Raw genomic sequence first — 18,649 nt, forward strand, 5'->3', positions numbered from 1 at the left:
AGGCAAATTCCCGAAATGTGTTTTCATAATTGCATATATCCGCTTATGACGTTCATATGGACGGCGGTTACTTGGGCGCTAAATAATCAGGTTTTGATTAAAGGTGGAAACTGGTCGTCAGTTTTCGAGACGGCAATAAACCTCTGAATTGATTTTTTACTTCTTGATGTTAAATGCATCATAGAAGTAACTTGACTTGAAATTTCCAAACTTTCAAATTTCATTTTCTGTTAACTTGTTCTATATTCATTTGTATTTTACTCTACTATTATTTCATTTCAGTTTTTTTTTTAAGCTCAATATAATTTGTTCTTTAAGCTACTCATCTTCAATTCTTCTTTTCTTTAGTTCTTCAAGATATGTCAAATCATTTAAGTAGTAGAATATAGCCGGTTCTGGGCCTTCCCCCACCACTATGACGTATTATTCGCTTTTTGTTGTCTAGTAACAAGAACTCAATTTTCAATAATGTCAAATCACAAAACATCGAGATGAAATAATGTATTTTGGAACAAATTGATTGATTTTCTGGGATTCTTATGGAGAATCATTCTTACTGTATTTTTTTGTGCATGTTTAGTTTTAGGTGATGAAATAACTCTCAATCGATAAACCCTTAATGAAGAAGTTTTCCTTATGATGTATACTTTGGGCATGACACTGTACAGCTACAAGTTGAAGGTGGAAAATCATATGAAAATAACCAAAATACTCATTCATCTAATGGTTTGAAAAATCAATAATCTTCTTGAAATATAACTTCAATATGTCAGTAAGTAACAATCCTGAGTGAATGTGATATCAAAACAAATTAAACTGAATGTCATTTACCAACCCAGGTACATTGATCAAAAGTTACTATCGGATTACATCCAAGCAGGTAAACAAATTAGGTGTAAACCAGGTAACTCATATCTCTAGTCGTCAGTCGTCTTGAAATATTGGTAACCTATATATAAAGATATAGACAAAGATAGTGATAGTTTACGTATTTTAATTGTACGGTGTCCTATGAGCGTGTAATTTTAGAGCCCAAGAGAAAAGGACGTATAGTTTCGCGTATTGAAGAAAAATTTCTGAAGATTGTTAAGATTTTACTATAGAATGAAGAACAAAATCGAAATGAGTCCTGACGGCATCATAAAATCAACCGAAAATCCCCGAAGAGGTGGCCGAACTCGTGGTAGTGGAGGAGGAGATAATCAACGCCGAGGAAATTTCAGAAACTCCGGTCGATCTGGTTCGTCAGGAAGTGCTCCAAACGGCCGAGGACGTATTTCTCGAAAAAACAATCTGGTGAATAAAATTAAAACCTTGATTAATGAATTTGTTCGCGATGGATACGGACCCCGTAAAGTGGCAGCGGCTAGAGCAGCTGTTCAAGCTACGATGGAACCAACGAAGCTTGCGATTTCTAATTTAGACTTTGGGCTATCTGACTCTGATATTCAGGAACTTTTCGCTGAGTTTGGGCCCCTCAGAAGAGCTGCTGTTCATTACGACAGATCAGGCAGACCACTGGGAACTGCTAATGTAATTTTTGAGAAGAGAAAAGATGCAATCAGAGCAATGAAACGGTATAATGGAGTTTCCCTGAATGGACGGTCTATGAACATTCAACTGAGTATGCCAGAAGTTCCTATCCCTATGAGAAGACCTGTAGGTGAAAGGGAGTTTCCAAGAAGAGAGAAATTCTGCCCAAGTAGAGGTGCGCAGAACGCGAGAAATCAGAGGAAGCCACCTACGGCTGAAGAACTAGATGCAGAGCTAGAGGCCTACTCTTCAAAAAGGATCCCGAATTGAGCATTGATTTCATTTTGTTGATTTTATTTTTTATTAAACAACATACCCTCATTTATGACTTGTTACTTGTGGATTTTATAACGAAATGAAAAGCGACATAATTGCTATCTAACGAACAGAACTCACGCTACCGCTTGTGACGTTTTTTCAGCTAAATTTGGTGAGTTATCTCAATCGTCAAAATATGGTGGTTTTGAGTTGTGTCGGTTTTCTTCCGGACACACGAACCATGAAAATGAAATCAGCTGATGATCAACCATCGGAATTCCACTGTAACATTACTTTCTATTAGAATTTTAGAAAGATCACATATTAAAAAAAAATAATACTCAGAAATTTCTCCGAGTTTAAAGTATAAATTTTAATACTTTTGTTAAACTATGACTTCAATCTATAATTTAGACTATATATACTCAAAATTTGATAAAATTTTAATTTTTAGTACTTTTGCACCTTCGTAGATAAACTATACCCACTGCAGTACAGGCAAATTCCCGAAATGTGTTTTCATAATTGCATATATCCGCTTATGACGTTCATATGGACGGCGGTTACTTGGGCGCTAAATAATCAGGTTTTGATTAAAGGTGGAAACTGGTCGTCAGTTTTCGAGACGGCAATAAACCTCTGAATTGATTTTTTACTTCTTGATGTTAAATGCATCATAGAAGTAACTCGACTTGAAATTTCCAAACTTTCAAATTTCATTTTCATAAATATAAAGTATCTTCAAACAGGTTATGGACCCAGGCACGTTTCAATAAAACTGGCATATATAAGTAAAACTGTTGTTGATATGGATGTGACAAAATTCAACATAGTCAGGCTGAATAGCAATAATTATCAAATATGGAAATACAAGGTTGAAATGCTTCTACTGAAAGAAGAACTATGGAGAATAGTCAATCAAAACCCACCTGAACAAAAGAACAGTGATTGGGATGCAAAAGATGGTAAAGCGAGAGCTACAATTGGTTTACTAATCGAAGATTCACAAGTGATACATGTTAAGAATTGTAAAACAGCCAAAGAAGCTTGGGAGAATTTAAGAAAACAATATGAAAAACCAACTCTCACCAATAAAGTTTTTCTGCTGAAGCGGTTATGTAAAACAACATTACCTGAAAATGGTGACATGGAAAAGCACATAGCTAATATGATGAGCATTATCGATCAGTTAGTCACATTGGCTCTAAAAGTTTACAAGAAAGGGTCTGTTAAAAAGGCATTCGAGCACTGCAACTCGAAAAATGTGATGTCATTTCTGTAAGAAAATGGGACATATAAAGAAAGATTGTTTTCATTATGAGAAATCGAAAAGACAATCAAATACAGCCAATGTAGTTTCTACAGATAATGAAGAAACTGAAGAAAACACTCATGTTTGTTTTAACGTTAGTGATAAAGCTCAAGCTCATGAATGGTATATAGACTCCGGAGCAAGTAGTCATATGACAAACAATAAGGATTTTTTCAAGCATTTCAAGGATTCGCTGAGTGAAGTTGAATTAGCCGACTGTAGAAAAGTTCGTTCTTATGGTGTAGGAACTGGACAGTTAACTTGTATTCTGGATGACAATAAGAAAACAGAAATAACAGTGAAGGACACCCTTTATGTACCCGAGCTCGGTACAAGTTTACTTTCGGTCAAGAAATTAACACTTCTTGGATTCAAAGTCGAATTTGATAAGCAGCATTGTTTCATCAAATCAAATAATACAGTTGTTGCTCAAGGAACGCTGGTTGGTAATTTATATAAACTAAATCAGTACAATTCAGCAATGACTGTATGGGAAGGCTGTAATGACGGCTGCATTCATTTATGGCACAAAAGGTTTGGCCACCGTGATTCTACCATTATACGAGAAATTACAAATAAAAACATGGTGAATGGAATGAAAATCAAAAATTGTGGACGTTTATTGACATGTGAAACTTGCATTAAAGGTAAACTGTCAAGAAAATCATTCCCAAAGAAATCTTTGACAAAATCTACTAAAGTATTGGATTTGGTGCATACTGATGTTTGTGGTCCCATGCGTACTATAACTCCTGGAGGAAAGAAGTATATACTCACCTTCATAGACGATTATAGTAGATATTCCATTATTTATCTTCTCAGTCAGAAATCCGAAGTATCAGAGAAACTTCAAGATTACGTCAGAATGGTCGAAAATAAATTCGACAGAAAACCAAAAATCATCAGATCTGACAGAGGAGGCGAGTATATGAACACAGAAGTTAGGAATTTCCTGAAAAATGAAGGCATAGAAATGCAACTCACGGCGCCATATTCAAGTCAGCAGAATGGTGTAGCTGAACGAAAAAATAGATATTTAACAGAGATGGTCAGGTGCATGTTAATTGATGCTGATCTACCAAATACTTATTGGGGCGAAGCAACCATGACAGCAAATTTACTTGAAAATTTGGTTCTGACAAGGTCAACCAATAGGATCCCTTTGAAGTATGGCACGGGAAGAAACCAAATGTAAATCACATCAAAACCTTTGGCAGTATTGTTTATGCACATATTCCTAAAGAAAAACGCCATAAATTAAGTGAAAAGGCAAAGAAATTCGTATTAGTTGGTTACGAAGCTGGTTCCAAAGCATATAGACTTCTTGACAGAACCACTGGAAAAATCACCATTAGCAGAGATGTACATATTTTGGAAGAAGCTCATAGCGGATTTCATCAAATGAACGAGTTTCAAAACACTAAAAATAGAAGTGATTGTGAATGTCAAAATGACAGCAGTGAAGTTGAAATATCATTTTGTCAAAAATCTACAACTTCTGATGGAAATATTCATGTAAACGCCGAATTTTCAACAGAAAATATTGAAGAATACTCTGCAGAAATGATGAAGAGACTGGTATCCAGAAAGTTGAAGAAAGTGTAACCTCGAAAGAAAGTAATGCGGAAATCCAAGATGAAGTTCACGGTTTGAGAAGATCACAAAGAATAAATAAAGGTGTTCCAGCCAAGAAATATTCTGAAGAATTTTCAGTGGAAAACATTCAAACCGAGCCAAAGTGTAGAAATGAAGCTCTACAGAGGAGAGATGCGAACAAATGGATCGAGGCTATGGACGAAGAAATACGTTCCATGAAAGATAATAATACTTGGACATTGACTGAATTACCACCAGATAAAACGGCAATTGGAAGCAAATGGATTTTTAAATTAAAAACCGATAATCAAGGCAATATATCCAGATATAAAGCAAGGATTGTTGCTCAGGGTTTTTCTCAAAAATATGGTCTTGATTATGACGAAGTTTTTGCTCCAGTTGTCAAACAAACAACATTCCGTCTTCTCTTAACCATTGCTGGGAGGAAGAAAATGCACGTTCATCATTATGACTTCAAAACGGCTTTCCTAAATGCGGATTTGAATGAAGTAATATACCTGAAACAACCCCAAGGCTATATTGAAGAAGAACAAGAACATTTGGTCTGCAAATTGAATAAAACTATATATGGATTAAAACAATCAGCTCGAATATGGAATTCAACAATAAACAAAGTTCTCATTGATATCGGTTTTAGAAGGGGTGATTATGATCAATGTCTCTACACTAAAAAAGAGGAAGATAATTTCATATACATACTGATATATGTGGATGATATTCTAATAGCTTGTGAAAACATCACCATTATCGAGAAAACAGCCAAATTGATACAAAAAACTTTCAAAATGACAAGTTTGGGAAACATTGAAAATTATCTTGGAATACAAGTAAGAAGAAATAGTGATGGAATTTATTATATTCATCAACAGAAATATATTTCAAAACTATTAAAAAATTTCAATATGGAATCTGCCAAACCAGCTAGCATTCCTTTGGATACAGGATACTACAAAAATAGATTTTCCACTGATGAAAAATTTCATAATGAAGATGTTTATAGAAGCGCAATAGGAGCACTATTGTATCTTTCTGTGAATACGAGGCCAGATATATGTATCGCTACGTCAATTCTTGGAAGAAATGTTAGTAATCCTCATAAATATGACTGGACAGAAGTAAAACGGATCATGAAATATCTTAAAGGAACTCTGAATATAGAAATTGAGTTGGGAAATCTTTCAGAAGGAAATAATATTTTATACGGTTTTTGCGACGCTGACTGGGCTGGAGATAAAACTGACAGAAAGTCAAATAGTGGATATTTATTCAAATACATGGGAGCGATGTTCGATTGGCGATGTAAAAAGCAAACTTGTGTGGCACTTTCATCTACCGAGGCAGAATTCATCTCCCTGTCAGAAGCTTGTCAACAGACCATATATTTAACAGGACTTTTTCAAGATTTTCAAATCGAGATCTCAGAGACGATTATTTTCGAAGACAATCAATCATGTCTTAAAATGATTGACAGTGGCAAAATGAGTGACAGGACAAAACATATAGAAACGAAATACAATTTTATCAAAGATCTGAAGCAGAAAAACAAAATTAATTTTCAGTATTGTCCGACCAGTTCGATGTTGGCTGATTTTCTGACAAAACCACTTGGGTCTGAAAAGTTGTCAACATTAAGAAGTTTGATTGGATTGAAGACAGAAAATTCATTATTGTTGAGAAGGAGTGTTGGAGATTAACAACAAAAATGAATTTGAACCACATTATATTTATATGTTTTTGATTCGATGTTTCTATGGTAGTGTGTTGTTATATATTGTCAAGTTCAGTTGTTATATTTTTACCAGAAATAAAAATTATAAAAAGTCTCCATAAAGTTCTTATCATAAATATAAAGTATCTTCAAACAGCCTACTCTTCAAAAAGGATCCCGAATTGAGCATTGATTTCATTTTGTTGATTTTATTTTTTATTAAACAACATACCCTCATTTATGACTTGTTACTTGTGGATTTTATAACGAAATGAAAAGCGACATAATTGCTATCTAGCGAACAGAACTCACGCTACCGCTTGTGACGTTTTTTCAGCTAAATTTGGTGAGTTCTCTCAATCGTCAAAATATGGTGGTTTTGAGTTGTGTCGGTTTTCTTCCGGACACACGAACCATGAAAATGAAATCAGCTGATGATCAACCATCGGAATTCCACTGTAACATTACTTTCTATTAGAATTTCAGAAAGATCACATATTAAAAAAAAATAATACTCAGAAATTTCTCCGAGTTTAAAGTATAAATTTTAATACTTTTGTTAAACTATGACTTCAATCTGTAATTTAGACTATATATACTCGAAATTGATAAAATTTTAATTTTTAGTACTTTTGCACCTTCGTAGATAAACTATACCCACTGCAGTACAGGCAAATTCCCGAAATGTGTTTTCATAATTGCATATATCCGCTTATGACGTTCATATGGACGGCGGTTACTTGGGCGCTAAATAATCAGGTTTTGATTAAAGGTGGAAACTGGTCGTCAGTTTTCGAGACGGCAATAAACCTCTGAATTGATTTTTTACTTCTTGATGTTAAATGCATCATAGAAGTAACTTGACTTGAAATTTCCAAACTTTCAAATTTCATTTTCTGTTAACTTGTTCTATATTCATTTGTATTTTACTCTACTATTATTTCATTTCAGTTTTTTTTTTAAGCTCAATATAATTTGTTCTTTAAGCTACTCATCTTCAATTCTTCTTTTCTTTAGTTCTTCAAGATATGTCAAATCATTTAAGTAGTAGAATATAGCCGGTTCTGGGCCTTCCCCCACCACTATGACGTATTATTCGCTTTTTGTTGTCTAGTAACAAGAACTCAATTTTCAATAATGTCAAATCACAAAACATCGAGATGAAATAATGTATTTTGGAACAAATTGATTGATTTTCTGGGATTCTTATGGAGAATCATTCTTACTGTATTTTTTTGTGCATGTTTAGTTTTAGGTGATGAAATAACTCTCAATCGATAAACCCTTAATGAAGAAGTTTTCCTTATGATGTATACTTTGGGCATGACACTGTACAGCTACAAGTTGAAGGTGGAAAATCATATGAAAATAACCAAAATACTCATTCATCTAATGGTTTGAAAAATCAATAATCTTCTTGAAATATAACTTCAATATGTCAGTAAGTAACAATCCTGAGTGAATGTGATATCAAAACAAATTAAACTGAATGTCATTTACCAACCCAGGTACATTGATCAAAAGTTACTATCGGATTACATCCAAGCAGGTAAACAAATTAGGTGTAAACCAGGTAACTCATATCTCTAGTCGTCAGTCGTCTTGAAATATTGGTAACCTATATATAAAGATATAGACAAAGATAGTGATAGTTTACGTATTTTAATTGTACGGTGTCCTATGAGCGTGTAATTTTAGAGCCCAAGAGAAAAGGACGTATAGTTTCGCGTATTGAAGAAAAATTTCTGAAGATTGTTAAGATTTTACTATAGAATGAAGAACAAAATCGAAATGAGTCCTGACGGCATCATAAAATCAACCGAAAATCCCCGAAGAGGTGGCCGAACTCGTGGTAGTGGAGGAGGAGATAATCAACGCCGAGGAAATTTCAGAAACTCCGGTCGATCTGGTTCGTCAGGAAGTGCTCCAAACGGCCGAGGACGTATTTCTCGAAAAAACAATCTGGTGAATAAAATTAAAACCTTGATTAATGAATTTGTTCGCGATGGATACGGACCCCGTAAAGTGGCAGCGGCTAGAGCAGCTGTTCAAGCTACGATGGAACCAACGAAGCTTGCGATTTCTAATTTAGACTTTGGGCTATCTGACTCTGATATTCAGGAACTTTTCGCTGAGTTTGGGCCCCTCAGAAGAGCTGCTGTTCATTACGACAGATCAGGCAGACCACTGGGAACTGCTAATGTAATTTTTGAGAAGAGAAAAGATGCAATCAGAGCAATGAAACGGTATAATGGAGTTTCCCTGAATGGACGGTCTATGAACATTCAACTGAGTATGCCAGAAGTTCCTATCCCTATGAGAAGACCTGTAGGTGAAAGGGAGTTTCCAAGAAGAGAGAAATTCTGCCCAAGTAGAGGTGCGCAGAACGCGAGAAATCAGAGGAAGCCACCTACGGCTGAAGAACTAGATGCAGAGCTAGAGGCCTACTCTTCAAAAAGGATCCCGAATTGAGCATTGATTTCATTTTGTTGATTTTATTTTTTATTAAACAACATACCCTCATTTATGACTTGTTACTTGTGGATTTTATAACGAAATGAAAAGCGACATAATTGCTATCTAACGAACAGAACTCACGCTACCGCTTGTGACGTTTTTTCAGCTAAATTTGGTGAGTTATCTCAATCGTCAAAATATGGTGGTTTTGAGTTGTGTCGGTTTTCTTCCGGACACACGAACCATGAAAATGAAATCAGCTGATGATCAACCATCGGAATTCCACTGTAACATTACTTTCTATTAGAATTTTAGAAAGATCACATATTAAAAAAAAATAATACTCAGAAATTTCTCCGAGTTTAAAGTATAAATTTTAATACTTTTGTTAAACTATGACTTCAATCTATAATTTAGACTATATATACTCAAAATTTGATAAAATTTTAATTTTTAGTACTTTTGCACCTTCGTAGATAAACTATACCCACTGCAGTACAGGCAAATTCCCGAAATGTGTTTTCATAATTGCATATATCCGCTTATGACGTTCATATGGACGGCGGTTACTTGGGCGCTAAATAATCAGGTTTTGATTAAAGGTGGAAACTGGTCGTCAGTTTTCGAGACGGCAATAAACCTCTGAATTGATTTTTTACTTCTTGATGTTAAATGCATCATAGAAGTAACTCGACTTGAAATTTCCAAACTTTCAAATTTCATTTTCATAAATATAAAGTATCTTCAAACAGGTTATGGACCCAGGCACGTTTCAATAAAACTGGCATATATAAGTAAAACTGTTGTTGATATGGATGTGACAAAATTCAACATAGTCAGGCTGAATAGCAATAATTATCAAATATGGAAATACAAGGTTGAAATGCTTCTACTGAAAGAAGAACTATGGAGAATAGTCAATCAAAACCCACCTGAACAAAAGAACAGTGATTGGGATGCAAAAGATGGTAAAGCGAGAGCTACAATTGGTTTACTAATCGAAGATTCACAAGTGATACATGTTAAGAATTGTAAAACAGCCAAAGAAGCTTGGGAGAATTTAAGAAAACAATATGAAAAACCAACTCTCACCAATAAAGTTTTTCTGCTGAAGCGGTTATGTAAAACAACATTACCTGAAAATGGTGACATGGAAAAGCACATAGCTAATATGATGAGCATTATCGATCAGTTAGTCACATTGGCTCTAAAAGTTTACAAGAAAGGGTCTGTTAAAAAGGCATTCGAGCACTGCAACTCGAAAAATGTGATGTCATTTCTGTAAGAAAATGGGACATATAAAGAAAGATTGTTTTCATTATGAGAAATCGAAAAGACAATCAAATACAGCCAATGTAGTTTCTACAGATAATGAAGAAACTGAAGAAAACACTCATGTTTGTTTTAACGTTAGTGATAAAGCTCAAGCTCATGAATGGTATATAGACTCCGGAGCAAGTAGTCATATGACAAACAATAAGGATTTTTTCAAGCATTTCAAGGATTCGCTGAGTGAAGTTGAATTAGCCGACTGTAGAAAAGTTCGTTCTTATGGTGTAGGAACTGGACAGTTAACTTGTATTCTGGATGACAATAAGAAAACAGAAATAACAGTGAAGGACACCCTTTATGTACCCGAGCTCGGTACAAGTTTACTTTCGGTCAAGAAATTAACACTTCTTGGATTCAAAGTCGAATTTGATAAGCAGCATTGTTTCATCAAATCAAATAATACAGTTGTTGCTCAAGGAACGCTGGTTGGTAATTTATATAAACTAAATCAGTACAATTCAGCAATGACTGTATGGGAAGGCTGTAATGACGGCTGCATTCATTTATGGCACAAAAGGTTTGGCCACCGTGATTCTACCATTATACGAGAAATTACAAATAAAAACATGGTGAATGGAATGAAAATCAAAAATTGTGGACGTTTATTGACATGTGAAACTTGCATTAAAGGTAAACTGTCAAGAAAATCATTCCCAAAGAAATCTTTGACAAAATCTACTAAAGTATTGGATTTGGTGCATACTGATGTTTGTGGTCCCATGCGTACTATAACTCCTGGAGGAAAGAAGTATATACTCACCTTCATAGACGATTATAGTAGATATTCCATTATTTATCTTCTCAGTCAGAAATCCGAAGTATCAGAGAAACTTCAAGATTACGTCAGAATGGTCGAAAATAAATTCGACAGAAAACCAAAAATCATCAGATCTGACAGAGGAGGCGAGTATATGAACACAGAAGTTAGGAATTTCCTGAAAAATGAAGGCATAGAAATGCAACTCACGGCGCCATATTCAAGTCAGCAGAATGGTGTAGCTGAACGAAAAAATAGATATTTAACAGAGATGGTCAGGTGCATGTTAATTGATGCTGATCTACCAAATACTTATTGGGGCGAAGCAACCATGACAGCAAATTTACTTGAAAATTTGGTTCTGACAAGGTCAACCAATAGGATCCCCTTTGAAGTATGGCACGGGAAGAAACCAAATGTAAATCACATCAAAACCTTTGGCAGTATTGTTTATGCACATATTCCTAAAGAAAAACGCCATAAATTAAGTGAAAAGGCAAAGAAATTCGTATTAGTTGGTTACGAAGCTGGTTCCAAAGCATATAGACTTCTTGACAGAACCACTGGAAAAATCACCATTAGCAGAGATGTACATATTTTGGAAGAAGCTCATAGCGGATTTCATCAAATGAACGAGTTTCAAAACACTAAAAATAGAAGTGATTGTGAATGTCAAAATGACAGCAGTGAAGTTGAAATATCATTTTGTCAAAAATCTACAACTTCTGATGGAAATATTCATGTAAACGCCGAATTTTCAACAGAAAATATTGAAGAATACTCTGCAGAAATGATGAAGAGACTGGTATCCAGAAAGTTGAAGAAAGTGTAACCTCGAAAGAAAGTAATGCGGAAATCCAAGATGAAGTTCACGGTTTGAGAAGATCACAAAGAATAAATAAAGGTGTTCCAGCCAAGAAATATTCTGAAGAATTTTCAGTGGAAAACATTCAAACCGAGCCAAAGTGTAGAAATGAAGCTCTACAGAGGAGAGATGCGAACAAATGGATCGAGGCTATGGACGAAGAAATACGTTCCATGAAAGATAATAATACTTGGACATTGACTGAATTACCACCAGATAAAACGGCAATTGGAAGCAAATGGATTTTTAAATTAAAAACCGATAATCAAGGCAATATATCCAGATATAAAGCAAGGATTGTTGCTCAGGGTTTTTCTCAAAAATATGGTCTTGATTATGACGAAGTTTTTGCTCCAGTTGTCAAACAAACAACATTCCGTCTTCTCTTAACCATTGCTGGGAGGAAGAAAATGCACGTTCATCATTATGACTTCAAAACGGCTTTCCTAAATGCGGATTTGAATGAAGTAATATACCTGAAACAACCCCAAGGCTATATTGAAGAAGAACAAGAACATTTGGTCTGCAAATTGAATAAAACTATATATGGATTAAAACAATCAGCTCGAATATGGAATTCAACAATAAACAAAGTTCTCATTGATATCGGTTTTAGAAGGGGTGATTATGATCAATGTCTCTACACTAAAAAAGAGGAAGATAATTTCATATACATACTGATATATGTGGATGATATTCTAATAGCTTGTGAAAACATCACCATTATCGAGAAAACAGCCAAATTGATACAAAAAACTTTCAAAATGACAAGTTTGGGAAACATTGAAAATTATCTTGGAATACAAGTAAGAAGAAATAGTGATGGAATTTATTATATTCATCAACAGAAATATATTTCAAAACTATTAAAAAATTTCAATATGGAATCTGCCAAACCAGCTAGCATTCCTTTGGATACAGGATACTACAAAAATAGATTTTCCACTGATGAAAAATTTCATAATGAAGATGTTTATAGAAGCGCAATAGGAGCACTATTGTATCTTTCTGTGAATACGAGGCCAGATATATGTATCGCTACGTCAATTCTTGGAAGAAATGTTAGTAATCCTCATAAATATGACTGGACAGAAGTAAAACGGATCATGAAATATCTTAAAGGAACTCTGAATATAGAAATTGAGTTGGGAAATCTTTCAGAAGGAAATAATATTTTATACGGTTTTTGCGACGCTGACTGGGCTGGAGATAAAACTGACAGAAAGTCAAATAGTGGATATTTATTCAAATACATGGGAGCGATGTTCGATTGGCGATGTAAAAAGCAAACTTGTGTGGCACTTTCATCTACCGAGGCAGAATTCATCTCCCTGTCAGAAGCTTGTCAACAGACCATATATTTAACAGGACTTTTTCAAGATTTTCAAATCGAGATCTCAGAGACGATTATTTTCGAAGACAATCAATCATGTCTTAAAATGATTGACAGTGGCAAAATGAGTGACAGGACAAAACATATAGAAACGAAATACAATTTTATCAAAGATCTGAAGCAGAAAAACAAAATTAATTTTCAGTATTGTCCGACCAGTTCGATGTTGGCTGATTTTCTGACAAAACCACTTGGGTCTGAAAAGTTGTCAACATTAAGAAGTTTGATTGGATTGAAGACAGAAAATTCATTATTGTTGAGAAGGAGTGTTGGAGATTAACAACAAAAATGAATTTGAACCACATTATATTTATATGTTTTTGATTCGATGTTTCTATGGTAGTGTGTTGTTATATATTGTCAAGTTCAGTTGTTATATTTTTACCAGAAATAAAAATTATAAAAAGTCTCCATAAAGTTCTTATCATAAATATAAAGTATCTTCAAACAGCCTACTCTTCAAAAAGGATCCCGAATTGAGCATTGATTTCATTTTGTTGATTTTATTTTTTATTAAACAACATACCCTCATTTATGACTTGTTACTTGTGGATTTTATAACGAAATGAAAAGCGACATAATTGCTATCTAGCGAACAGAACTCACGCTACCGCTTGTGACGTTTTTTCAGCTAAATTTGGTGAGTTCTCTCAATCGTCAAAATATGGTGGTTTTGAGTTGTGTCGGTTTTCTTCCGGACACACGAACCATGAAAATGAAATCAGCTGATGATCAACCATCGGAATTCCACTGTAACATTACTTTCTATTAGAATTTCAGAAAGATCACATATTAAAAAAAAATAATACTCAGAAATTTCTCCGAGTTTAAAGTATAAATTTTAATACTTTTGTTAAACTATGACTTCAATCTGTAATTTAGACTATATATACTCGAAATTGATAAAATTTTAATTTTTAGTACTTTTGCACCTTCGTAGATAAACTATACCCACTGCAGTACAGGCAAATTCCCGAAATGTGTTTTCATAATTGCATATATCCGCTTATGACGTTCATATGGACGGCGGTTACTTGGGCGCTAAATAATCAGGTTTTGATTAAAGGTGGAAACTGGTCGTCAGTTTTCGAGACGGCAATAAACCTCTGAATTGATTTTTTACTTCTTGATGTTAAATGCATCATAGAAGTAACTTGACTTGAAATTTCCAAACTTTCAAATTTCATTTTCTGTTAACTTGTTCTATATTCATTTGTATTTTACTCTACTATTATTTCATTTCAGTTTTTTTTTTAAGCTCAATATAATTTGTTCTTTAAGCTACTCATCTTCAATTCTTCTTTTCTTTAGTTCTTCAAGATATGTCAAATCATTTAAGTAGTAGAATATAGCCGGTTCTGGGCCTTCCCCCACCACTATGACGTATTATTCGCTTTTTGTTGTCTAGTAACAAGAACTCAATTTTCAATAATGTCAAATCACAAAACATCGAGATGAAATAATGTATTTTGGAACAAATTAATTGATTTTCTGGGATTCTTTTGGAGAATCATTCTTACTGTATTTTTTTTGTGCATGTTTAGTTTTAGGTGATGAAATAACTTTTAATCGATAAACCCTTAATGAAGAAGTTTTCCTTATGATGTATACTTTGGGCATGACACTGTACAGCTACAAGTTGAAGGTGGAAAATCATATAATGTAATATCAAAACAAATTGAACTGAATGTCATTTACCAACCCAGGTACATGGATCAGAGGTTATTATCGGATTACATCCAAGCAGGTAATCAAATTAGGTGTAAACCAGGTAACTCATATCTCTAGTCGTCAGTCGTCTTGAAATATTGGTAACCTATATATAAAGATATAGACAAAGATAGTGATAAATTACGTATTTTATTTGTACGGTGTCCTATGAGCGTGTAATTTTAGAGCCCAAGAGAAAAGGACGTATAGTTTCGCTTATTGAAGGAAAATTTCTGAAGATTGTTAAGATTTTACTATAGAATGAAGAACAAAATCGAAATGAGTCCTGACGGCATCATAAAATCAACCGAAAATCCCCGAAGAGGTGGCCGAACTCGTGGTAGTGGAGGAGGAGATAATCAACGCCGAGGAAATTTCAGAAACTCCGGTCGATCTGGTTCGTCAGGAAGTGCTCCAAACGGCCGAGGACGTATTTCTCGAAAAAACAATCTGGTGAATAAAATTAAAACCTTGATTAATGAATTTGTTCGCGATGGATACGGACCTCGTAAAGTGGCAGCGGCTAGAGCAGCTGTTCAAGCTACGATGGAACCAACGAAGCTTGCGATTTCTAATTTAGACTTTGGGCTATCTGACTCTGATATTCAGGAACTTTTCGCTGAGTTTGGGCCCCTCAGAAGAGCTGCTGTTCATTACGACAGATCAGGCAGACCACTGGGAACTGCTAATGTGATTTTTGAGAAGAGAAGTGATGCAATCAGAGCAATGAAACGGTATAATGGAGTTTCCCTGAATGGACGGTCTATGAACATTCAACTGAGTATGCCAGAAGTCCCTATCCCTATGAGAAGACTTGTAGGTGAAAGGGAGTTTCCAAGAAGAGAGAAATTCTGCCCAAGTAGAGGTGCGCAGAACGCGAGAAATCAGAGGAAGCCACCTACGGCTGAAGAACTAGATGCAGAGCTAGAGGCCTACTCTTCAAAAAGGATCCCGAATTGAGCATTGATTTCATTTTGTTGATTTTATTTTTTATTAAACAACATACCCTCATTTATGACTTGTTACTTGTGGATTTTATAACGAAATGAAAAGCGACATAATTGCTATCTAGCGAACAGAACTCACTCTACCGCTTGTGACGTTTTTTCAGCTAAATTTGGTGAGTTATCTCAATCGTCAAAATATGGTGGTTTTGAGTTGTGTCGGTTTTCTTCCGGACACACGAACCATGAAGATGAAATCAACTGATGATCAACCATCGGAATTCCACTGTAACATTACTTTCTATTAGTATTTTTCTCTTCTGAACCGTTTTACTGAAACGGTTTTATACCAAGCCGTAGAAAGATCACATATTAAAAAAAAATAATTCTCAGAAAATTTTCCGAGTTTAAAGTATAAATTTTAATACTTTTGTTGAACTATGACTTCAATCTGTAATTTAGACTATATATACTCAAAATTTGATAAAATTTTGATTTTTGGTACTTTTGCACCTTCGTAGATAAACTATACCCACTGCAGTACAGGCAAATTCCCGAAATGTGTTTTCATAATTGCATATATCCGCTTATGACGTTCATATGGACGGCGGTTACTTGGGCGCTAAATAATCAGGTTTTGATTAAAGGTGGAAACTGGTCTTCAGTTTTCGAGACGGCAATAAACCTCTGAATTGATTTTTTACTTCTTGATGTTTAATGCATCATAGAAGTAACTTGACTTGAAATTTCCAGACTTTCAAATTTCATTTTCTGTTAACTTGTTCTATTTTCATTTGTATTTTACTTTACTATTATTTCATTTCAGTTTTTTTTTAAGCTCAATATAATTTGTTCTTTAAGCTACTCATCTTCAATTCTTCTTTTCTTTAGTTCTTCAAGATATGTCAAATCATTTAAGTAGTAGAATATAGCCGGTTCTGGGCCTTCCCCCACCACTATGACGTATTATTCGCTTATTCGTATAGTTTCGCGTATTGAAGAAAGTCTTCTGAAGATTGTTAAAATTCTACTATAGAATGAAGAACAAATTCGAAATGAGTCCTGACGGCATCATAATATCAACCGAAAATCCCCGAAGAGGTGGCCGAACTCGTGGTAGTGGAGGAGGAAATAATCAACGCCGAGGAAATTTCAGAAACTCCGGTCGATCTGGTTCGTCAGGAAGTGCTCCAAACGGCCGAGGACGTATTTCTCGAAAAAACAATCTGGTGAATAAAATTAAAACCTTGATTAATGAATTTGTTCGCGATGGATACGGACCCCGTAAAGTGGCAGCGGCTAGAGCAGCTGTTCAAGCTACGATGGAACCAACGAAGCTTGCGATTTCTAATTCAGAATTTGGGCTATCTGACTCTGATATTCAGGAACTTCTCGCTGAGTTTGGGCCCCTCAGAAGAGCTGCTGTTCATTTCGACAGATCAGGCAGACCACTGGGAACTGCTAATGTGATTTTTGAGAAGAGAAGTGATGCAATCAGAGCAATGAAACGGTATAATGGAGTTTCCCTGAATGGACGGTCTATGAACATTCAACTGAGTATGCCAGAAGTCCCTATCCCTATGAGAAGACCTGTAGGTGAAAGGGAGTTTCCAAGAAGAGAGAAATTCTGCCCAAGTAGAGGTGCGCAGAACGCGAGAAATCAGAGGAAGCCACCTACGGCTGAAGAACTAGATGCAGAGCTAGAAGCCTACTCTTCAAAAAGGATCCCGCATTGAGCATTGATTTCATTTTGTTGATTTTATTTTTTATTAAACAACATATCCTCATTTATGACTTGTTACTTGTGGATTTTATAACGAAATGAAAAGCGACATAATTGCTATCTAGCGAACAGAACTCACGCTACCGCTTGTGACGTTTTTTCAGCTAAATTTGGTGAGTTCTCTCAATCGTCAAAATATGGTGGTTTTGAGTTGTGTCGGTTTTCTTCCGGACACACGAACTATGAAAATGAAATCACCTGATGATCAACCATCGGAATTCCACTGTAATATTACTTTCTATTAGTATTTTTCTCCTCTGAACCGTTTTACTGAAACGGTTTTATACCAAGCCGTAGAAAGATCACATATTAAAAAAAAATAATATTCAGAATATTCCGAGTTTAAAGTATAAATTTTAATGCTTTTGTTAAACTATGACTTCAATCTGTAATTTAGACTATATATACTCAAAATTTGATAAAATTTTAATTTTTGGTCCTTTTGCACCTTCGTTGATAAACTATACCCACTGCAGTACAGGCAAATTCCCGAAAGGTGTTTTCATAATTGCACATATCCGCTTATGACGTTCATATTCGTATGGACGGCGGTTACTTGGGCGCTAAATAATCAGGTTTTAATTAAAGGTGAAAACTGGTCGTCAGTTTTCGAGATGGCAATAAACCTCTGAATTGATTTTTTACTTCTTGATGTTAAATGCAACATAGAAGTAACTTGGCTTGAAATTTCCAAACTTTCAAATTTCATTTTCTGTTAACTTGTTCTATTTTAATTTGTATTTCACTCTACTATTATTTCATTTCAGTTTTTTTCAAGCTCAATATAATTGGTCCTTTCAGCTACTCATCTTTAATTCTTCTTTTCTTTAGTTCTTCAGGATATGTCAAATCATTTAAGTAGTAGAATATAGCCGGTTCTGGGCCTTTCCATACCACTATGACGTATTATTCGCTTCTTTGTTGTCTAGTAACAAGAACTCAATATTCAATAATGTCAAATCAAAAAAACATCGAGCTGA

At 34.8% G+C, this 18,649-nt stretch overlaps 4 protein-coding genes across 4 annotated transcripts; all 4 read left to right on the forward strand.

The window, feature by feature from the left end:
- Window positions 1-847: 847 nt before the first annotated feature.
- LOC141482365 (aly/REF export factor 2-like) lies at window positions 848-1,854 on the forward strand. The gene has a single exon (XM_074175463.1). The coding sequence runs from the start codon at window positions 1,105-1,107 to the stop codon at window positions 1,801-1,803; it is 699 nt and encodes a 232-aa protein (XP_074031564.1). The 5' UTR covers window positions 848-1,104; the 3' UTR covers window positions 1,804-1,854.
- A 6,090-nt stretch (window positions 1,855-7,944) lies between these two features.
- LOC141482366 (aly/REF export factor 2-like) lies at window positions 7,945-8,951 on the forward strand. Its single transcript, XM_074175464.1, has one exon. The coding sequence runs from the start codon at window positions 8,202-8,204 to the stop codon at window positions 8,898-8,900; it is 699 nt and encodes a 232-aa protein (XP_074031565.1). The 5' UTR covers window positions 7,945-8,201; the 3' UTR covers window positions 8,901-8,951.
- A 6,184-nt stretch (window positions 8,952-15,135) lies between these two features.
- On the forward strand, window positions 15,136-15,953 carry LOC141482367 (aly/REF export factor 2-like). Its single transcript, XM_074175465.1, has one exon. It carries the CDS (start codon window positions 15,204-15,206, stop codon window positions 15,900-15,902), a length of 699 nt encoding a protein of 232 aa, XP_074031566.1. The 5' UTR covers window positions 15,136-15,203; the 3' UTR covers window positions 15,903-15,953.
- Window positions 15,954-16,703: 750 nt separating this feature from the next.
- On the forward strand, window positions 16,704-17,655 carry LOC141482368 (THO complex subunit 4-B-like). The gene has a single exon (XM_074175466.1). The coding sequence runs from the start codon at window positions 16,924-16,926 to the stop codon at window positions 17,620-17,622; it is 699 nt and encodes a 232-aa protein (XP_074031567.1). The 5' UTR covers window positions 16,704-16,923; the 3' UTR covers window positions 17,623-17,655.
- The last annotated feature ends 994 nt before the right edge of the window (window positions 17,656-18,649 follow it).

The sequence above is a fragment of the Leptinotarsa decemlineata genome, unplaced genomic scaffold (assembly GCF_025532065.1).
Source record: "Leptinotarsa decemlineata unplaced genomic scaffold, Ldec_3_MD MMD2_tig00001019_RagTag_RagTag, whole genome shotgun sequence".
In the NCBI taxonomy this organism is placed as follows: domain Eukaryota; kingdom Metazoa; phylum Arthropoda; class Insecta; order Coleoptera; family Chrysomelidae; genus Leptinotarsa; species Leptinotarsa decemlineata.

Bases quoted from the DNA above. Each gene is read 5' to 3' on its own strand.
- LOC141482365 (XM_074175463.1), top strand. From the start codon at position 1,105: ATGAAGAACAAAATCGAAATGAGTCCTGACGGCATCATAAAATCAACC.
- LOC141482366 (XM_074175464.1), top strand. From the start codon at position 8,202: ATGAAGAACAAAATCGAAATGAGTCCTGACGGCATCATAAAATCAACC.
- LOC141482367 (XM_074175465.1), top strand. From the start codon at position 15,204: ATGAAGAACAAAATCGAAATGAGTCCTGACGGCATCATAAAATCAACC.
- LOC141482368 (XM_074175466.1), top strand. From the start codon at position 16,924: ATGAAGAACAAATTCGAAATGAGTCCTGACGGCATCATAATATCAACC.